This window comes from Sorex araneus, chromosome 5 (genome assembly GCF_027595985.1).
Source record: "Sorex araneus isolate mSorAra2 chromosome 5, mSorAra2.pri, whole genome shotgun sequence".
NCBI lineage: Eukaryota > Metazoa > Chordata > Mammalia > Eulipotyphla > Soricidae > Sorex > Sorex araneus.
In genome coordinates this window covers 5,131,001-5,151,803 of record NC_073306.1, presented here as the reverse complement: position 1 = coordinate 5,151,803, position 20,803 = coordinate 5,131,001, and the positions used below count along the sequence as shown (strand labels likewise).

The 20,803-nt window shown below is 64.3% G+C and overlaps 2 protein-coding genes across 4 annotated transcripts; one reads left to right on the top strand and one right to left on the bottom strand.

Annotated features, from left to right (window-relative positions):
• The first annotated feature begins 111 nt into the window (after positions 1 to 111).
• Positions 112 to 14,550, top strand: LOC101555724 (mitotic arrest deficient 2 like 2). Of its 2 annotated transcripts, none has more exons than XM_055139327.1 (9): positions 112 to 219; positions 10,927 to 10,978; positions 11,070 to 11,188; positions 11,847 to 11,918; positions 12,598 to 12,698; positions 13,176 to 13,270; positions 13,712 to 13,785; positions 14,045 to 14,137; positions 14,249 to 14,550. In XM_055139327.1, exons 2-9 carry the CDS (start codon positions 10,939 to 10,941, stop codon positions 14,288 to 14,290), a joined length of 636 nt encoding a protein of 211 aa, XP_054995302.1. In that variant the 5' UTR covers positions 112 to 219; positions 10,927 to 10,938; the 3' UTR covers positions 14,291 to 14,550. The 2 variants fall into 2 exon arrangements, with proteins under 2 accessions (XP_054995302.1, XP_054995301.1); XM_055139326.1 differs by lacking the exon at positions 112 to 219 and adding an exon at positions 10,454 to 10,568 and having other exon boundaries at positions 14,249 to 14,545.
• Positions 14,551 to 14,623: 73 nt separating this feature from the next.
• On the bottom strand, positions 14,624 to 20,277 carry LOC101555463 (F-box only protein 6). Of its 2 annotated transcripts, XM_055139321.1 has the most exons (7): positions 19,833 to 20,276; positions 17,971 to 18,112; positions 17,230 to 17,521; positions 15,846 to 15,963; positions 15,424 to 15,519; positions 15,094 to 15,229; positions 14,624 to 14,958 (listed from the first exon to the last, which is right to left on the bottom strand). In XM_055139321.1, exons 3-7 carry the CDS (start codon positions 17,492 to 17,494, stop codon positions 14,779 to 14,781), a joined length of 795 nt encoding a protein of 264 aa, XP_054995296.1. In that variant the 5' UTR covers positions 17,495 to 17,521; positions 17,971 to 18,112; positions 19,833 to 20,276; the 3' UTR covers positions 14,624 to 14,778. The 2 variants fall into 2 exon arrangements, with proteins under 2 accessions (XP_054995296.1, XP_054995295.1); XM_055139320.1 differs by lacking the exon at positions 17,971 to 18,112 and having other exon boundaries at positions 19,833 to 20,277.
• Positions 20,278 to 20,803: the final 526 nt, after the last annotated feature.

Below are 20,803 nucleotides of genomic sequence, written 5' to 3'. Positions count from 1 at the left end.
CCGCGCGGAGGGGCGGCCCCCCCACCCCCGGCCCCGCCGCGCCCCGCGCGCTCCTGGCCGGCGCGCCCTGGCCAGCTGCGCTCGGCGCCCGGGGCCCGCTCCCCAGAGGCCTCGCCGCAGCCGCCGGCGCCGGGGCGCGGGCAGACAAAGGAGGCAGACAAAGGCGGGCGCCGCGGGGCCACCGTGCGGGCACCGGGCAAGGCGGGCCCCTTCCTCCCGGTGCGTAAGAGCCGCCGCGGCGCGGCCCGGGGCGCGAGGGACGGGGCGCGCGGGGCGCCGGCAGCGGTGGCGCAGCTGCGGCGGCCCACAAAGGGCGGTGGCGGGGGGTCCCCGGCGAACCCCAACAATAGAGCGGAGCCGAGCGCTCAGCTGCCGCCGCGTCCGGACGGGCAGGGCCCGGCGGGGCCCCAAACGGATTATTCCGCCCAGGCTGTCAGACGCGACGGGAGGAAAGCCGGGTGCAGGGGGGAGGCGGCGGGGGCCCCGCGGGGCCTTTGTGGCCGGGGAAAGTGCTCGGAGCGCGGAGGGCCGGGGTCGAGGCGGGTCGCGCTGCGTCGCGGGAGTGTGAAGGGGCGGCAGGTGGGAGCCCGGCGCTCGCGCGGCCTCACCTGTGCGTCCTCCCCGCCCCCCGCACGCGCCCTGGGGGGAGAGGCGCCGGCCCGACCCCCTGCACCCGCACCCGCGCGCGCCGCGCGGTCCCCGCGCCACGCCCCGTCCGAAGTGGCTCCGCGGCGGCGGCCCGGCCCGCGCCCCCCGCGGGGACAAAGCCGCGGCCGACCCCGGCCCATCCATCACCGCGTCCCGCGGGCCCCGGGAGTCCGGGAATGCGGCGGGATGGGTCCCGCGGCCCCCATAACTCACGGCGGGGTCAGGGGGGCGCGGGCGCAGCCACCATCAAAGAGCGGTGGGCGGCGCCCGGGAAGGGCCCACGCCCCGCCCGCCCAGCGCCCGCTTTCATTCATTCATTCACTCGAGACTGTTTCCTTAGTTCCCCCGAGCAGCGCGAGGACCGGACCCCACCGAGACTCCTAACTGGGGAAGGGGGGAGGGGTCTCAGGCAGATCCTGCTCCTGGAAAAACAAACTGCCCTGCCCGGGTTTATGGTGATTTTAGCTGCCCGGTGGGCCCCGGGATGGAGCAGCGAGCAGCAGAAGGGTCAGACTGGATTCCCGGAGAGGTGGGCCGGCCACCAGACACCTACTACGGGCCCCTCGCCCCGGGCCACGGTGGGGGCCACGGTGGGGCCCAGTTTGGCACTTGGCATCTGGAGATAGAGACGGAGTATACAGACACAGCTCTGGCTCATGGCGGTAGTGATGGGTGCCACCAGCGTGGGCCCAGGGGACACCCACGAGGAGGCAGGGACGCAGGGGGTGCCGGAACACGCCACTGGGCCAAGGCAGATTCTTGGTCCAGGAAAGGCGGGCCAGCCTCCGGTGTTCGGAGAGGAGCCGGCTGCTGGGAGGGGCCGGTGGGGGTGTGGTGTGAATGAGGCAGCCGCGAGGCCGGAACCGGGGACACAGATGCCATGGTCCAGACTGGCTTGTGGAGCAGCCGCCTGGGAGGTTCTGGAGGCCCCGGAGCAAGGCCTGGCATAGGTTTAGCGAGTCCCTCAGTCCTGAAAGGGGAGCATGGGCAGGAGGGGGCCGGGGCCCAGCGGGTGGAGGGGTGCGGAAGGAGGTGCTGGGAGCCGGGCTCTGGGACTAGGGCATGACCCTCCTGTCCCTGAGGAAGTGTGGCCAGGCCTGCCTGAGCCCGAAGCAATAGGTGGGCGGCTGGGTTCAAGGATTGCTGCTCTGGCTTGGACTGCGTCTCCAGGATTCCCGGGTCCGGGGTGCGAGAGGAAGCGTGGGCACTGGGAGGGGGCTGGGTCCTGTCCCACCCAGCTTCCCCGTCAGCGTCCCCACCTGAGTGGAATGTGGGGGTCACGTGGTCAGAGTAGAGCCATCTCGGCGGGAACAAGCGACCGCTGGGTGCTTCTGACGGGATCTGTCCACGCCGTCGGGTATCCTTCCACCCGGACAGTGGAGTGAAAGGTCAGTGCCCGCCAACCTGCGGGTCAGAAGCGCCGGGCCAGGGAGACGGCGGAAACAGTAGGTGCCACGCTGTGTGGCCGCGTCTGCAGGAACTTTTGCACAGGGACGCAGGCGGGCCCGTGGAGACGGGGCAGGAGGCCTGGTGGCCCTGGCGTGGGGGTTTCCAGCGCTCACAGGTGGTGCTCGTGCCAGTGTGCCACTCTGTTCCGCTCCACCGTCCAAAGGCATGAGTGCTGGGGCTGGAGCCTCTTGCCTTGCCCTCAGCCCACTCAGGTTCGACCCCTGCCACCCTGCAGGGTCCTCCGAACCCTGCCAGGAGTGGATCCCTGAGTATAGAGCCAGGGGTAAGCCCTGAGCATCACCAGGAGTGCCCCCCCATAAAAAAGTGTGGATACTACAGTTTATGAATTATATCTCAATAAAGGCACTAGGCTGGGGCTCAGTGGTAGAGCTTTGACCTTTGATTTTGCATGTGTGAGCCCTGGGCTCAATCCATCAGGAGAGAGAGAGAGAGAGAGAGAGAGAGAAAGGAGGGTGGGAAGGGAGGATGGAAGAAAGGAAGAAAGAAGGAAGGAAGAAAGAAGGAAGGACGAGAGAGGAAGGGGAGGGAGGGGGGCTTGTCTTGCCTTGCACACGGCCAACTGGGGTCCAGTCCCTGGTATCTCATGTGGTCCCCCGAGCACTGCCAGGAGTAATTCCTGAGTGCAGAGCCAGAGAGCCGGGAGTAATCCTTAAGCATCACCAGGTGTGACCCACAAAGCCAAAAGGAAAAGGGGAAAACAAGGAAGGGAGGAGAAGGCAGGTGGGCCTGGAGGTTTCCACAGCGGCACGTCTGCTCTGCACGCCGGAGCCCCAGGGCTTGTTCCTGGCACTGCGTGTCCCCCAAGCACCTCTGGGCATGGTACAAAAGCTAAAAGCAAAAGAAGTTACTTGCTTTTCGCACAGTGGCAGTGGGAGGCAGAGAGCTGGTCTGGGGGTAAGGCGCTGGCCTTGCATACTGTCACCCTGGTTTGATCCCCAGCGCTGTGTACAGGTCAGTGGAGCATGGCCAGGAATAATCCCTGAGCACAGAGCCAGGAGCAGCGCCAGGCGTGGCCCTGAATGTTAAGAACACAGCAACCACAGTTACTACAACTACGTGGAACAACAGTGGCCACTGGAGCTGGGTGACAGGTGGGCCCCCGGTGGCCCAGGAGCCCTCAGAGGGCCCTGAAATGCTGCGGCTTCATAGCCGGTGTTCCAGTCTGGGTAGGGGCCCAAGGGTCCCCTAGCATTAAGGGCACAGGACCTGCACAGGGAGCAGTTTGGTTGGGGGGCATGGGGGGAGGGCACGGGGTGGGGGTAGACGGGATGGGCTCTGCCCTGATGAAGGTTCAGGCGCTGCTCAGAGGCACAGCGCCGGCCCGGGCTCTGGCTCCTGGCAGTGGCAGCAGAAGCTGGGGCCGGGCGGGGTGGAGGGGGAGGAATGGTGATGGTGGGGTGGGGGCAGGGCGTGCCCAGACGCTCTGGGTTTGGAGAGCGTGACGGCATGTCCAGGGAGTTTGTTCTCGGGCTTAAAGTGTCCACGCTGAGGCTGGAGTGATAGCGCAGTGGGTAGGGCCTTGCACGCGGCCAACCCGGGTTCGATTCCCAGCATCCCATATGGTCCCCCAGCACCGCCAGGAGTAAATCCTGAGTGAAGAGCCAGGAGTCACCCCTGTGCGTGTGACCCGAAAAGCAAAAAAAAAAGAAAAAAAAAAAGTGGGGCTGGAGCAATAGCACAGTGGGTAGGGTGTTTGCCTTGCACGCAGCCGACCCGGGTTCGATTCACAGCATCCCATAGGGTCCCCTGAACGAGGCCAGGGTTAATTCCTGAGTGCAGAGCCAGGAGTGACCCCTGTGCATCGCTGGGTGTGACCCCCCCCCAAAAAAAAAGTGTCCACGCTGAGGCTGGAGCCATCGCATAGCAGGGAGGGTACTTGCCTTGCTTGGGGACAACCTAAGCTCAATCTCCAACCTAGGCCCCATCCCCACCAGGAGTGATCCCAGAGCAGTGAACCCGGAGTCAGCCCTGAGTACCACTGCGTGGAGCCCCTCAAACAAAATAAAACAGAAAAAAAGAGCGCGCTGAGCTTGGCATCCGTGTAAAAACTACCATTATATATGGGATATTTTTTTTTTTTTCCTTCTAAACGAACTTTTCTGAGACTGGAGAAACCGTGCAGCGGGGAGGACACTGACTTGCACGAGGCCCACCTGGGCTTGACCCCAGCACCCCAGGCTCGGGGGGATTCCTGCGGGCAGGGCCGGGAGAGTGGCCCCCAAGCCAAAATAAGTAAATAACAAATAAATAACTAACTAAACTCTTCTCTTGCCCCTCTCCCTCATTGGTTGCGTTGCTGTGATAACGGTCATACAGGTTGGGTCGTGAGGTTCAAGGGGGGGCTGGCATCTCTCACGCCCCCTCCCCGGGGGCTGATGTCTGCGGGCAGGGTGGGCTCACCGGGGACCCTCCTTTCTAGTTGTGCCTCCGGCGCATCCCGGCTGCAGTGGTTGCCCTGGGAGCACTGCAGGATGAGCCACAGCATCCAATGTGGTTGCGGTGCTCGCCAGGGCTGACCCTTTGCTTAGTTCCAGGCTCGCGTACATTTGGTTGTGGTACCCACAGAAAGTGCTCGCAGCAGCCCAGGGGATCCCAGCCAGAAAAGCTTCGTCACACCCGGCGGTGCTCGAGGGACCACACGGGATGCCGGGGAGCCAACGGGTCAGCGGCGCGCAAGGCAAACGAGCCCCCAGCCCCCACTCCGCCCCGGCCCCAGCTGCTCCCAGGGCTGGGGCTGGAGAAAGGCGCCGGAAGTGACGCGAAGCCGCTGCTGCGCATGCGCTCGTGTCTAACTCCCGGAAGTGCGTGTGTCTCCCTGCGCATCCCGGGGAGCACGGGCCAGGAGCAGCCCCTGAGCACCATGGGGTGTGGCCCCCTCAATGCGCACACCCAGAGAAGCCGTTAGAAGCAGGCTTCCCTGCACCCCACCACCCCGTCCCCCTGCCCATCACCCAGCTAGACGCACCGCTCTCATTGTTTAGTGTTAAGGCCTTACCTTGCTGTGCTCTGCGCTTGCTCCTGGCTCTTTGCTCAGGGCTCGCTCCCAGCAGGGCTCAGGGGACCCTATACATGTAGTGCCGGGGATCAGACCTGGGTCCACCGCGTTCAAAGCAAGTGCCACTGCGCTATCTCCTGCTCCCCCTCCCCCCCCGCCCCCCCCCCCCCGTTCTCAACATTTCAGCCCTTCGTTCTTCCTCATTCATTGAAGTACTCAGGGAGAACCTGGATAGGTGTAGACTGGACCGGAAGGATGCTAGGGCAGTGTCTGCGCAGGCTCTGGGGCCCTGGATGGGGGGCATCAGCGGGATGGTCCCAGCCTGTCTGTGGCTCACATTGCCCGCCCCCCCCCGCCGCCCCCCCCCGCCCATTCCTGGCTTGCTATTCCAGGATCCCCAGGGGGGCGGGGGGAAGGTTGGTCCCTGCTGCGGCTGCATCAAGCTAGGGGGTGGGCGCCCGGTTTTCAAAGGGCTCTGGACCCTTCACAGTTCATTCACGTGAATTGGTTGGGTGAGCTCAGAGGTGCAGCCACGCAAACCTTAGACTTGGTTCTAAAGAGCATCTGGGTTCTAAAGTGCCTTCCCTGGCGATGCTCAGGGGTTCCTCCTGGCTCTGCACTCAGGAATCACTCCTGGCGGTGCCCAGGGGACCCTGTGAGACGCCGGGGATCCAACGCAGGTGGGCTGTGTGCCAGGCAAATGCCCTCCACGTTGTACTGTCGCTCCAGCCCCCGGCCTTGCCTTTCTTGACAAGATTTTGCTGCCTCCTAGTTGCTCTTCGTTTCCCTGTACCCGTCTCCCAGGAGTAATTTTCTCTTTGTTCTCGTCCCAGACCCTTGGGTACCTGCTCCAATTGGCAAGTAAGCTTGCTCCCCACCCCCAACACCCAGCCTTCCCTCCCCACAGCCTCCTGCATATTCCTGTGTATGCAAATAACTTTGAAGACAGTCCCCCAGCAATGGGTATTCCGAAATGTAATAAATGACCCCCATAATGTAATCTGGGCCCCCACCTCTTGCCCATCCATCACGCTGATGCCATTAAGATATGAAAACCAGCTGCCGCCGAGCCCGTGCGGGAAGATGACGGATGAGTCTGCGGCTGCCCCGGCCCCCCTTGTCTTTGCTCCCATGGAACCCAGGGCCACCAGAGGCTTGGGGAACATCTGTCCAGACTGTTCATTTCACAAATGAGGAGATGGAGGCCTTCGGGGGTCACAGGGCAGCTCGCTCTCGCTCCCTCCTCATTTGTCTCCCAGCCGCCTTCCTGTTTGTGGCTGGTTCTGAATCCTGAGTCCCGAACCCAGACGTTTTCCCCAATGCAGTCTTTCTAGTTGACAGGTTGACAGGGCACCCCCGAATCAAAGACCGTCGGGCCCTCAGTTTCTTCACTGGGAAAGAGTGGATGCTGAGTCATCTGTTGTCCGAGCTTTCTCTGAAGGCCTTGCTTGTTTGCTGGATGTGGGGACTGGGTCCAGAAGCCCATGGAAGGTGGAACTGGCAACAAGCACGCACAACACCCCCCCCCAGCCCCCACACAGGGATTACTGGGCTCTGAGCTTCTCCACACTCCTCGCCCACACAACAGGGCCATTTCCTGTCACTGATGAAAGAGCCTCTGCAGGGGTCTGAGCAGAGGGGGGGGCACGATGGGGAGGGGGTCGCCTTGCACGCAGCCATCCAGGTTCCATCCAAGACACCCCACATGGTCCCTGAGCCCCTCCAGGAGTGATCTCTGAGCACAGAGCCAGGAGTGAGCCCCAAGTTCCACGGAATATAGCCAAGACACACACACACACACACACACATACACACACACACACACACACACATACTTACACACACACAGAAAACAAGAAGTGGCTGAAGCAGCTTCCAGAGAGGGACCAGAAAGAATCGTGTCCCGGGGCCGGAGCGATAGCACAGCGGGTAGGGCGTTTGCCTTGCATGCGGCCGACCTGGGTTCGATCCCCGGCATCCCATATGGTCCCCCAAGCACCGCCAGGAGTAATTCCTGAGTGCAAAGCCAGGAGTAACCCCTGAGCATCGCCAGGTGTGACCCAAAAAGCAAAAAAAAAAAAAAAAAGAAAGAAAATCGTGTCCCCTCCCCCCACACACTGCCACCATTCTGCCACTATCCCCAGTGGCCAAAGCAGCCACAAGATTGCATCTGGAGGCCTGGCTTCAGGGCACAGCTCCCAGTCGGCGGGTGAGCTGCTGGCTGGAGTGTGTGTGGAAATGGTCCCCCGGAGATGGCGTGGACAGCATCCCCATGTCCTGAGAACGTTACTGGACCCCAAATGTCCTGCTAGGTCCATCGGCTCCGAGAATAAGTCATCCAGCCCTTCCAGCTTGGCCTTGCACTTTTATTTTACTTGCTTATTTTTAATTTAATTTTGGTTTTGGTATTGGGCCACATCTGGTGAGACTCAGGGCTTACTCCTGGCTCTGCACTTAGTAATCACTCCTGGTGGTGCTGTGGGGACCCTCTGGGGTGCTGAGTGCCAGGCAAGTCGCCTACCTTCTTACTATCAATTTTAGGATAGTAAAGGCCCTGCAGCTTTAGGAAAGCCGCTTTTCCTTGGGAACAGCGCACCCCACAGGTGCTTAGGATGGTGGTGTTCGCCCTTGGGGGCTTCAGGATGGTTGGGGTAATATGAAAGGGCACCTTAAAGGGGCGTGCTGCACACAGTCTGTCGGGGGCTGGGAGCGCCCCGGGACGGGGTGGGGATAGGGGTGGGGGAGGGGGTGGGGGTGTTTAATGGTTTAATTTGGATGCAGATTCTGAGGCAGCACTGCTTTTGAGCAATGCATTGTTGCATTTGTGCTACCCGCTCCCTGCCCCCATCAGAAGGGGGGGACTGAGGGTGTTTAGGGTGAAGTGAGTTCCGGTGTCCCATGCGGGCTGTCAGCCATGCTCAATCCTCTCCTTTTGCTCCCCACCCCCAGGTGGCTTCTCAGGAGCTCTTGTGTTTGGCTCAGAGAGAGACAAGGGCCCTGAATTCGCTGTTCAGATCTGTGAACACCTTCTCCAAACTTTTTTTTTTTTTTTTTTTGCTTTTTGGGTCACACCTGGTGATACACAGGGGTTACTCCTGGCTCTGCACTCAGGAATTACCCCTGGTGGTGCTCAGAGGACTCTATGGGATGCTGAGAATCAAACCCGGGTCAGCCCCGTGCAAAGCAAACGCCCTGCCCACTGTGCTATCACTCCAGCCCCTTCTCCAAACTTTTTGTTTGTCTCAGTTCTCAGAGTGTTGAACGTGGCTCTGTGCTCCACGATCCTCCTGGTGGTGCTCAAGGGACAGTATGGGGCGCCAGGGATGGAACCTGGGTGCCCCATGCAGGGAAAGTGCTTTACCCTCTCTGCTCTTGCTCTGGCTGGTGGCCTTAGTTTTGACACCTGAAAAGTAAAGGAGCTGCAGGGGCTGTGGCTGGAACTCGGGGACAGAGCACCTGTCTCGAGTGTACGAGGACGTGGGTTCAATCCCCAGCACTGCCGCCACCACCAACAGCAATGAACTGAAGCCTGCAGTGCAGAGATTCAGAGGGTACATGGTTGCCTATTCCAGCTGTGATTTTTTTTTCTTTTTGGGCCACACCCAGCGATGCACAGGGGTTACTCCTGGCTCATGCACTCAGGAATCACTCTTGACGGTGCTCAGGGGACCATATGGGATGCTGGGAACCGAACCCGGGTCGGCCGCGTGCAAGGCAAATGTCCTACCCGCTGTGTTATCTCTCCAGCCCCTCCAGCTGTGATTTCTGCAAACCAGGAACAACTCTGAATTTGTTTGACCATCTGTAAGGTGGGATGATAAGTAAGTGGGCAGTTCGCTTCGGAGTTTATGAGGATATTAAAATTTCAAAAAAAAAAATCGGGCTAGAGAGACATCACACGGGCAGAATGCTTGCTCTGCACGTGGCCAGCCAGGGTTCCATTCCCAACATCCTGAATGTGCCCTAACCCCACCAGGAGTGATCCCTGAGCACTTTCTGCCCGGGAGGTTCCCGGGTTCCGGGAACCAGGAGAGACCCCTGGGCACCACAGGGTATGCCCCCCAAAAACAAAAACCAGGGAAGAGATGGTGCTGGGGTCAGGGAACACTTGCCCTGTGTGAGGGCTGACCTGAATCCCGAACACAGAGCTAAGGAGCAGCCCTAAGCACGCTGGGGGGCCATCTTAGAACAGAACAACAACGAAAAAACAGAAACCAAGATGAAATATCAGTTGAGTCAGTGCTTAAGGCCTGAAAGATTAATTATAGGGTTTAACACATGATGGAGTTCCAGGTTCCATCAGAATTTTGGCTGGGTGTGGCCCCTAACGCCATTGTGGGGCCAGAGCCATAGTACAGTGAGTAGAGCGTTTGCTTTGCATGGGGCTGACCAGGTTCAATTCCCGGCATCCCACATGCTCCCCATGCACCGCCAGGAATGATTCCTGAGTGCAGAGACAGCAGTAACTCCTGAGCATCGCCAGGTGTGGCCCCCAAGCCAAACAAACAAAAGAACAGAAACAGTGATCAAAAAAAAATAAGAATCAGTGCTTTGACAAGCAGTAGGTGCTCATTCCACGCTAGACGTATTTTAATATTAATATGTTTAATATTAATCTTACTTCCCGGCGTATGGGGGGGCTCCAGATGTGGCGGGAAACCCCTCTGCCCGCCCCTCCCCCACTGGCTGTGTGGCTCGGCGGGGCCCAGGGACCTGCTCTGAGCCTCTTTTACTCATTGGTAAAACGGGCACAAGGGTAGCGATTATCGTGAGCATGTTGAAGATTTAGATAATCTCTGAATTGACCCCCTCATCCCACACGCCTGATGGATGGATCGCATTGTTAGGATGCGCGTGTCCGAAAGCATTTTTTCTGCCCGGGAGGTTCCCGGGTTCCGGGTGGGGGTGGGTCCCCCACTGTCCCCGCCCTGGAGCCGGCGGATTCGCTTTCGGTTGGGCAGCTGAGCCGGGGCCGGGGCTGCAGAGCTGGCCGCAGATGTCGCTGTCCCGAGTCCCCACCTGCGCACTCCCCCGCCCCTAGCCGCGCCTCCGCCTCCGGGAGTGAGGGCAGTGCCCTGGAGAGGAACGTCGGCAGGCAGCAGAGATCGGATAAGCACAGACCAGAGCTGTCGGCTTCGCCCCCCGCCCTGCTACCCCCAGAAACCGAGGGACCCGCAGTCCGGGGCGCCGAGGCAGGGACCGCCCCGCTCTTAGTCCCGCCTCAGGCCGCCACTAAGGCTTCCGATTGGCTCCGTGATTTGTGGGCGCGGCTAGGGGCGGGCTCTAGGATCCTCCGGTGCTCCCGATTGGTTCCGCGGCCCGTGGGCGTGGCCAGGGCGGCGCTAGGACCTGCCGGCGCGCCGGGGACGTCACGGAGCGGCGCCCGGGCTGCGGGTTGAGCGGGAGGCGCGAGTGGTGCGGGTCGGACCCGGAGCCGGGCACCAGGATCCGGCTGGTACCAGGGCAGGGGGTGGCAGGGGCGGCGCGGTGTTTCCCTCCAGACAGGGGCCGGGGTCTTCGCCTCCCTGCTGTCCGGGCCTGCGGCCCCGCCGCCGTGCTGGGTTTCGTGGGCACAGCCCCGACCTCGGCTGCACCCGGCTGGAGCGGGAGCCGCGGGCAGACGCCTCCCCGGGGCAGCTGGTGTCCCCAGACCATGGCCATGGCATGAGGGGTGGACCCACAGTCGCCCCGAGCCCGTGGGGAGCTGGCGCGGGGGCTCGGGATAGGGGTCAGTGAGGGGGGCGCTCCTGCCCGGTGACCCCCGGGGCGGCCCGGGCCTCTGCAGCCGGCCTCAGGCCTGTCCCATCCCCTAGGTGGCGGGAAGGATGACCACGCTGACGCGACAGGACCTCAACTTCGGTCAAGGTAGGGCGCGGGGCGGGGCGGGGGGCTGGGCGCGTGCGGGGCGGGGCGGGGGCGGGCGGGTCCCCAGCGCCCCCCGCTTCTGCCCTGGCAGTGGTGGCCGACGTGCTCTGCGAGTTCCTGGAGGTGGCCGTGCACCTCATCCTCTACGTGCGGGAGGTCTACCCGGTGGGCATCTTCCAGAAGCGGAAGAAGTACAACGTGCCGGTCCAGGTGAGCGCCCGGACGGGCAGGGGTGCGTCGCCACGCCCCCTCTCTCCGGGGGCCCGCCCTGGCAGACAGTGGCCTCTCCTTATGGGCACCGCCCTCATCGTCCCTCTCTCTGGGACCCCCCTGCAGAAATCTAGGCGTCCGCCCTCAGATTCAGAGTGCCCCAGGGCCTGGTCACATGTGTGTTTTGTGGCCCTGGGGACCAGAGGGGGCCTTCTGCACGAGCGTGCCACTGGGCCACCCTGGGACCCCTGGTTGTGTTGAAATTATTCATTTAGCTTTTCGGGCCACACCTGGTGGTGTTTGGGGCCAGAGTCTGTGTATGGAATTGCTCCTGGCGGTGCTCAGGGGTCACTCCTGTCTGGCGCACGGGGTGGGCTGCGTGCCAGGCAGGTGTTTTAACCTCTGCACTGCCTCTCCGGCCCGTTTTAAGAAGTTCCTGCAACAGGTTTGGGGAGGGGACCACTGTAGAAGTGAGAGAGGGCCCCTGCTCCTGTCCTCACTTGCCTGATGCTCACGAACTGTCCCAGACCACCACGGGTGCAGCCCAAAGCATCAGCCCCTCTGGCCACAGCGGGTGCGAGGGGGCGCACAGGGCAAGGGGACAAAGAATCATCTTTTCCTGGGGACCCCACTGGTCATCATGGCTGTGTACGTACAGATGTCCTGCCACCCGGAGCTGAACCAGTATATCCAGGACACGCTGCACTGCGTCAAGCCACTCCTGGAGAAGGTCAGGCCCCGACCCTGCAGACCCCCACCCCTGCCCTCCGACCCCCCAGACCCCTACCCCGCTCTCCGACCCTGCAGACCCCCACCCCTGCCCTCCGACCCCCTAGGCCCCCACCCTGCCCTCCGACCCTCCAGACCCCCACCCCTGCCCTCCGACCCCCTAGGCCCCCACCCCTGCCCTCTGACCCTCCAGACCCCCACCCCTGCCCTCTGACCCTCGATACCCCCACCCCTGCCCTCCGACCCTGTGATCCTCCAGACGCCTACCCCCTGTCCTCTGACCCACCAGCCCTCTGAGCCCCGCAACCTCCTGGCCCCTCAGCTCCCCTCACCCCACTCCAGCCCCCAGCCCCCTGACCCTCAGCTCCCCAATCTCCCTCACCACAGCAGCCCGTTCTCTGCACACGAGGCCAGCACACACCTCTGAGCAAGTGGGCACGTCGGGTGTGGGGGCCGGGGTCACCCAGGCTAGTGGAGTCGCTTCTCTCGGAGACAAGGTCCTGCCTCGGAGACTTCTGGGTGCCCCTCACCCATCGGCCCCAGTTTCTACATCCATGTGCGGGGGGCCGCGAGGGCCCTGCGGGGTGGTCTCGGGGCCCTGTGTCAGCCCCCGTCCTCCCTGGGAACACCCCCCCCCCCCCCCCCCCGTCCTGAGCGTGCCCCCTCCGGGTCTCCCGCAGAACGACGTGGAGAAGGTGGTGGTGGTGATTCTGGACAAAGAGCACCGCCCGGTGGAGAAGTTCGTCTTCGAGATCACCCAGCCGCCCCTGCTGTCCATCAAGTGAGCGCCCGCCCCCCCTTCCTCTCCCCGCGCAGCACCAGCGGGCGGGTGGCCCCTCGCAGTGTCCTCTGCTGAAGGCCTGTGAGCAGCGAGACCCCGGCCTGAGACCCCGGCCTGCGCAGGCGCGGGAGCCCAGGGCTCCAGGGCAGGTGTCCAGCGGGAGGGGCAGCCCCCGGCCGGGCAGGGTGACTGGGCGCCCGAGGTGGACCCCCCTTGCTCAGGCGAGGCTCCCGGCCGCCTGGCCTGGGTCCTGGGGTGTGCGGGGGCTGGGCTGGGCCCGGGTTCTGCTGGATCTTGGCGGCCACTAGGCCTCAGCATCACCCAGGGCGCTACACCCCCAGGAAGTGCTCCAGGACAGCTGGGCGGGCCCTGAGGACCCTGGAGGGGCCGAGCTGCGGGGGGAGGGGGGGAAGGGCCAGCTGCGGGGGGGAAGGGCGGAGGCCCCCGGTGGGTGACAGGAGCTCCTCCCCTCCCCAGCGCAGACTCCCTGCTGTCGCACGTGGAGCAGCTGCTCCGCGCCTTCATCCTGAAGATCAGCGTGTGTGACGCCGTCCTGGACCACAACCCCCCAGGTGTGCTCCTGCCCGCCCTGCCCACCCCCCAACCCCCCGGGGCAGCTCGTGGCTACCATGGTTTGGTCTGCTCTCGGGACTGTTTGGCCGCACCAGGCTCTATCTTTTCCTTCCTGCCCGTTTGTTTTCTGAGAGCCCACGGCCTCCAGGAGGCCTCCCTTGATTTCACCAGGCTCCAGTCTGTGGAATCTTCTGTTGTTTTTGGGCCACGCCTGACAGTGTGGCGGGGGAATACTCCCAGCTTTGTGCTCTTGGGGTGGACTGAGTGGTGCCAGGGAGAGAACCCAGGCCTCGGGCAGGAAGAGCCTGTGCTTAGCCCACCCCTCCGGCCTTCCTGGCCGCGCCCCTGGTCAGCTGGCTCCTCTGTGGGGCTGACAGGCTGGCTGGGGGGCGGGAGGGGGCAGGCCGGGGCGTCCAGCCTGACCCCACCCTGCCTCTCAGGGTGCACGTTCACGGTCTTGGTGCACACGCGAGAAGCAGCTGCCCGGAACATGGAGAAGATCCAGGTCATCAAGGTGAGAGGCCGGTCGGGCCCTGCGGGGTGGTCTCGGGGCCATGGGGAGCCTGCGGGGTGATCTCGGGCTCTGTGCAGGTAGGGGTGCCCCTTCCTGCCTGCCACCCCCTCACCTGGGCACTTGGCGCTGAGAGGCTTCAGCGGGTGGTGACGGGGGTCCTGACCCCCCAGTTTCCGAACAGGCACTTGGGCTTCTTCAGCCCCCTGGGTACCCGCCCGGCCCAGTCCCCTGCTGCCCCCTGACCCGGGTCCCTTCTCAGGACTTCCCCTGGATCCTGGCCGACGAGCAGGACGTCCACATGCACGACCCCCGGCTGATCCCCCTGAAAACCATGACGTCAGACATCCTGAAGGTGAGCGGCGAGGGCCGAGTCCTGGCCAGGTGATGAGGGCCCGGGCCGTGTCCAGCCCCTCTGTCTCCCCGCGGCCGTCCCCTGCACCCACGCTCTGCTCCTGTCCCCCAGATGCAGCTCTACGTAGAAGAACGCGCTCACAAGAGCAGCTGAGGGTGCTGCTCCCCGCTGACACCGCGTCTCTCGGACTCTGGGGGCCCCTGCCTGGCGCAGGGCCGCGGGGCCCCGATTCCAAGTGCTCTTACTGCCTCTGCGTCAGGCCCTGGACGCCAGCGCAGGGCTGCTCAGGCCGGGGCCCTGCACGGAGGAATTCCTCCAGGAAGGCTGTGAAGGGTGCCGGGGCCCTGCTTTCTTGGCCCCCTGGGGTCTGGCCGGCCCACGCTGTCTCCAACACTGTGCTGTGAGTTGTTTCAATAAAGGGCCCCGTGGCCTGCGCCAGGGGCTCCCGGGGCGGGAGGGACAGAGCGACCCCTGACCCCCAGCCCAGGCAGTTTCTAGTGAAAATATTTATTGCAGCAAAACGTCGGCACGGGAGGGGCAACAGGGCACCACGGAGCACTGGCCTGCCGCGGGCAGGGCCCCCCGTGGGGACAGGACAGAACCTCTGCCGGAGGACGGGCCGCCCGGCAGGTCTGTGCAGCTCAGACAGGGCGGGCACTGTCCTCCGGGGCCGGGTTCAGGGCCTTCCTGGGGCTGACGGTGACGCTGCTGTTGGTGACGCGGGGCCCGTACCAGCCCGCCCAGAACTGGGTGTCCCGGCCCCCGTGCAGGAAGAGAACATGGCGCACGCCGGGCGGGTAATCCGAGAAGGTGTGCGAGACCTGGGCGGGGGGAGGGCAGGTGGCCGTGAGGCCCCGGGGCAGGGACAGTGCAGGGACCACTCAGCCCGAACGGGACAGCGCCGCGCCCTGCCCAAGGCTCCGGGCAGGAGGGCTGAGGCCGGGCGGGGAGCTCACCTCTGTCCACTTGGCGTCGTTCCACTGGTGGATGGTGACGGGTGGGTGCTCGAAGGAGGCCAGGGTGAGGTTTTCGGCCGAGGTCAGGTGCACCCACAGCCTGTAGGTGCAGCCGCAGTCTGCTCGGGGCGCGAACCTGAGGCGGGCGCGGGCGCTCAGGGCTGGGCCCGGGGAAGCAGGGACCCCTCTGCCGCCTCCGGGCACCTTGGCAACAGGGAGCGCCCCGGGCGAAGGGGCTGGCCCTGGGCTCGGCTGGGGAGGGGGTGGGCGGGGAAGGCCAGGGGCAGGGAAGTGGCTGGAGGCACGGGGGTCTCTGCGGGTGCCCATTACCAGTCCTTCACCACAATGTCCGGCCGGTACTGGTCCAGCAGCTCCTCCCAGTAGCCCATGGCTCTGAGGTCCACCAGCTGCGACTTGAGGCACAGCCTACAGCGGGGGAGGCAGAGGGCGAGGGGGAGGCTGGTGGCTGGCATTACCCCCTCCTCTCGCCCGCTCCCCCACGGACCCCGCAGGCCTGTGACCTGACCCCGCCCAGCTGCTGGGCACTCGGGTTCCCATCTGCAGGAAGTGTGACCGCTGATTCATCCGTCCGCCTTACAGCCCCCGGGGACGCGGCTAATCCAGCTCCCCGCAGGAGCGGCCCGCGCCAGCCCCTGGGCTGCCTCCTGAGCCAGGCAGCAGAGGGCCCCAGTGGGGTTGGGACCCTGACCTGCCCCCCTCGCATCCCCGGCGACGGGCCCTGCATGTCTTACTGATAGGATGTGACGAAGAACTTCTTGACTTGGTTGTTGGGAAATGCATCCTCGGGCAGCGTCTCCACCTTCCACTTGTCACCGCCATTGATGTTGATCTGCCAGGACGCCAGCCCCTCTAGGGACACCAGCCAGTCAGCCTGGGCCCGGGCCCACTCCCATCTCAGGGGTGCCCCTCCAGCACCCTCCAGCTGCAGCGCTGAACTTGAACTAGAAGGGCGAAAGTCCCCTCCCTCCAGAGGTCAGGACCCCTGATGCCCCCTTCCCCGGGTGGGTGTGGGGGTCCAGGGCTCATGAGGCGGCTACTCTGCCCCAGTTCCTGCACCCCAGGACAGAGGGCCAGCCTCTGATGGCCGCAGGGCCCCTTGCCCCCCTGCCCCCAGCCCAGCAGGCCGAGAGACCCATTTCCGGCGGCTCACGGGGCTGAGTACAAGCTCTGTGTCTGGGAGACCGGGGTCCGCCACAGCACTGCAGAGCCCCCCAGCACCGCTGGGAGCAGCCCCTGAGCACCGCCACGGGGTAGCCCCCAGCCATAAAGGGACAGAAGTCTGTCCTTAGGAAACAGGCCTTTCTAGAACATTCATCAGGAGCGCTTTTCCAAGTGCCTCCTTTGCCCCCTGAACTAGGCGTCCCTCCGTACTCCCCCGGTGGCCCGAACCCTCCATCCATCCCCCACCCCGAGAGAACTGAGGGATCAGAGGAACCCAGGAGCCCCGGGGGATCAGGATGTGGCCCGGCTGCTGGGAAGGGCAGGCTGGGCAGTGTCCACAGGAGAAGGGCGGCCACTGTGGACCCCTGAGCAGGGCAGGACCAGCCCGCACAGCTGCTGCAGTTCTGGGTCTTTGCGTAGGACTCTCACGGAACACGTTAGTGCCTCTGAAAACGGGCCAGCCCTAATTATGTCACGAGATCCTGAGAGCCCCCCTAGGAATTAAAAAAAGAGGACAGCTAAGGGACGGTGGCCACGGGCGAGGGAGGCCCAGGGGCAGATACCGTCCATCAGGTTCCTTGAAAGAGAAATGTGTGGCCCGGGGAAAAAAGAAGGAAAGAGACTGATAAGGTGGTTCTCGGGCCGGAGTACAGCGGGGAGGGCCCTGCCTTGCACACACCGAGCCGGGGTCGATCCCGAAACCCCGTGTGGTCCCCCGGGCACCACCAGGATTATAAATCCCGAGCTCAGGGCCAAGGTAACCCCTGAGCATTGCCAAGTGTGGCCCCCAAAACCAAGTTTTGGCTGATGGGAAGAGCTTCAGGAAGACGGAACAGAGGTGGGGAACACTGGTGGGGGCAGGGCAGGGCTCGGAACTGGGATGGGAGGGAGGAGGGGGAGGTCAGCAGCAGGGAGGGGTTCGAGGGAACATTCCGGCGCCCACCGGTTCCTCACCTTCCGCGCACGGGTTGCTGATGAGATTCCGGTGGAGGGTGGACAGGAAGTAGAAGACCTTCCAGTCCGTCACGGGCTGGTCGCCCTCCTTGACGACGTAGCCCTCTCGCAGGCACTTGCGCTTCCACAGGGTCACCTCGTCGATGAGGTCGCGCCAGCTGCTGCAGACGGGCCGGCAGCGCAGCAGCAGCTGGCGGGCCGGCACGTGCGTGAACACCTCCAGCAGGATGTTCTCCGGCAGCTTGTTGATGTTCACCTGGGCCATGGCGGGGCGCCGGGAGAACACGCGGGCCTGGGGGAATCAGGTGATCGTCCCTGACCAACGGGGTCGCTCCGCGGGGCCCAGGAACCGGCTAACACACCCACCTGTCTGGCAAGTGTGAGGCCGCCCCCAGCACCCGCCACGGCCCTGGGGCTCTGCCACCTGCGCCCCCTAATCCCCGCAGCCACACACCTCCTCCAGCCCCGGGCCGGGGTGCGGGACCCTGTCGTCACATCAGCAGCAAAATGTGTGTGTGTGTGTGTGTGTGTAGGGGGGAACTGGCGGGAGAATGCAGCGGTAAGGCGCTTGCCTTGCACACAGTTGACCTGGGTTCGCTCTCTGGCACCCCGTAGGGTCCTCCTTGAGCACTGAGCTACGAGTAAGGTCTGAGCGTGGCCCACACAAAGTGTAAGGGACAGATTCCCAGAAACTTCCTACTCTCTAACTTAACAGGGTTTTGGGAGGGTGTTGGGGCACACCTGTGCTCAGGGTCTACACGGGGTGCAGGAATCGAGCCAGGATGGGCCGCATGCAAGGCCAGAGCCCTGCCCGCGGCAGCGTCTCTCTGGCCTCTGCTGTCACTGTTCCTCTGTGCGAAACTGTCCCTTTGCCCTTCGGGCCCTGAAAACACAGACCGCAACCGTGTTTGAGAGACCGTGATAGAAATATGATTACGGAGCTAGGAAACAGTTCGGTAAAAGAATCCCCACATTCTTTTTTCTTTTAAAGGGTAATTTTCAGGGGCTGGAGTGACAGCACAAATAGCGGGTAGGGGTTTGCCTTGCATGCGGCCCACCCGGGTTCGAGTCCCAGCATCCCATAGGGTCCCCTGAGCACCACCACGAGTGATTCCTTGAGTGCAGAGCCAGGAGTAACCCCTGTGCATTCCCGGGTGTGACGCAAAAAGCCAAAAAAAAAAAAAAGTAATTTTCAGTCGGTGGCACAAATAAACCAAGTTTTACACTTTGGCTCTTGGGCGCTCCCTGGCCTCCTGCGTGCAAAGCAAGTGCTCGGTTATCCCTGAGCCCGACGAGATTCTGGCCAAGGCAGCGTGAACTCTGGGCTTTGCCATGTCACTTTCACGCTGTGAGTTCACTTGGATCATAAAACCTTGGTTTTCCTTCCTGGGGGGCACGCCCGGCAGTGCTCAGGGGTCTCTCAGGGTGGGGCCTGAGGGATATGTGGGCCAGGGCCTGACTCCTAGCCACACCGCACGCAAGGCAAGTGCTCAACCCACTGGACTCGCTCTCTGGCCCTTGTAAGAACATTTCTGTATCTCCCAGATTACACCAAAGCCTCACGAGCAGTGGGGTCGGCGTGGAGAAACAGATTCCCTTTGGCCCAGGAGTCTACGGACTCCCGTCCTGGGTCTGGGCATCCGGCCCAGAAAACAAAAGCAGCTGCTCATACCAACACAAGACTCAGTGGCCACTCAGTGACCAGCTGGGCAGCTGAGTCAAGGAGGGGCTGCCTGCGGGGCCTCGGCCAACTGCGCTGGGGAGCACTGCAGATGGGGGCCCACGGCAGGGTCCGTGCACACGTGGGCCTGGCCCAAGCCTGCCCTCGGCCACCTACCCTGAGCAGGACAGCCCTAGGGTTTGGGAAACAACAAACAGCCACGCCTGGGCCTGGATTTCACCAGCTGGGAGGGAGCTGCAGGAATGCTGAGGGGAGGGGTGGGAAGAGGGGAGGGGAGGAGGCCCGCTGGTTAAGGTTGTTTGTTTTTATTCCTTTCTTCGGTTTTTGGGCCACACCCGGCAGTGCTCAGGCCTTACTCCCGGCTTTGCTGTTTCTCAGAAGGCACGCGCCGCGGGAGGAGGAGGAGGGAACCCCCCCTCGCCACCCCCGACCTCCAAGCCCCCCGGGAGGCCGCCTCGCACCCCAGCCCCCGCCACCCCGCTGCCCAGAGCCGGGCCCCGCGCCCCTCCCCCCGGTCCGACGCGCGGGGGCGCGCCCATTTCTCCAACGAGGGGACGTAACCCCGGGATCCCCGTGCGCGGGGTCCCGGCGGGGGTCTCCGACCAGCCCCGCGCGCGGAGCCACCCCAGGAGCGGGCCCTGGGGTCCACGCACGCCGCCCAGCGGCCGGGCCCGGGGGCGGGGGGCGGCGCGTGGCCGGCCCCGCGGGCCCCGCTAACGCCGCCCCGCCCAGCCAGACCCCGACCTGGGCGCCGGCGGGACCCCCGCGGGACCGGCGCTCCGGGGGGGCCCTGACGCCGCGGCCGCAGCGCCGTCCTGCGGGGCCCCGCCCCGCGCGGCCCCGCCGCGAGCCGCCGCCGGCCGGGACGCCGCGCGCGGCCCGCCCCCCGCCCGCCCGGGACTCCCCCGCGCGGACCCCCGACCTGCTTGCTGGAACTCGGGCTCCCGCGCGGACGGCGGCGGACGCGCAGGCCCAGGCGCCGGCCGCTCCTAAGCTTCATTTCTGGTTCTGGAGCAGCCGGGGCGGAAGTGGGCCCGGTCCCCGCCCCGGCTGCGGCCCCTCCCCGCTGACCCGGGCCTGAGGGGCGGCTCCCACCTGCCCCAGGGCTCGGCCAGACCCTCGGCCCGGCCACCCTGCGCGTCCTCCGCAGAAAGCGGGGCGCGTTCTGGCCTTGCGGCCGGGCGCGTGCGGGCCTGCGACTTCGCCCGGTGTCTTCAGGCTCTTGGCAGAGACGCCGGGTGGAAGCGCGAGGGCGCAGAGCTGCTCCCCAGCCTGGGCACCTTCCATCCGGGGCCGGCCCGAGCCCCAGGATGCTGGACCGGACCGGGGTCGGCCCCCATTCTGGGGTGCCAGCCCCTCTCCACCTCTGCTGGCCGACTGCGGGTCTGGGCAAGGCCCCCCCCCCCCCCCCCGGCTGAAGTTTGCCCTTGCACCAGAAACCAGAGGCACAGGGGGCTGGGAACACCTTTTATTGGGATGCACACAGCAGGAGTGGGGTCTAGACACCGTGTCCTTCCGACCGCGGGGACAGGTCAGCGTGGTCCAAGGTGGGTGAGGGCCGTGACATGTTCTCCAAGCCCCGGGAAGCCTGGCCCTGGCATGGAGGTGACGAGGGATACCTGAAACTCTCCATCCACCCAGCTCCCAGACCACCCTCCCGTGTGTCCCCTTGCCCTGACCTGTCCCAGGTGACCAGATGCAGGAGCCCCCACAGGGTAGCTGTCAGCCCTCCCCCCTCCCCCCTGCATTGGAGCCCGGGGCTGCCCCTATTGTCACCAGGGCTACTCTCCGGCCACCCCGTTTGACCAGACGGAGTGTGGAGCATGGCACGAGTGTGCTGAGGGAGACCAGGCCTGGCCCCTTCTGGCACCAATGTCTGGCTGGGGGCGGGGG

Bases quoted from the DNA above. Each gene is read 5' to 3' on its own strand.
- LOC101555724 (XM_055139327.1), top strand. From the start codon at position 10,939: ATGACCACGCTGACGCGACAGGACCTCAACTTCGGTCAAG. The intron at 13,271-13,711 runs GTGTGCTCCTGC...CCTGCCTCTCAG, and splicing joins CCTGGACCACAACCCCCCAG to GGTGCACGTTCACGGTCTTG. The intron at 14,138-14,248 runs GTGAGCGGCGAG...CCTGTCCCCCAG, and splicing joins TGACGTCAGACATCCTGAAG to ATGCAGCTCTACGTAGAAGA.
- LOC101555463 (XM_055139320.1), bottom strand. From the start codon at position 19,910: ATGAAGCTTAGGAGCGGCCGGCGCCTGGGCCTGCGCGTCCGCCGCCGT. The intron at 15,964-17,229 runs GTGAGGAACCGG...TGGTGTCCCTAG, and splicing joins CAGCAACCCGTGCGCGGAAG to AGGGGCTGGCGTCCTGGCAG. The intron at 15,230-15,423 runs GTAATGGGCACC...CGCCCGCCTCAG, and splicing joins GACATTGTGGTGAAGGACTG to GTTCGCGCCCCGAGCAGACT.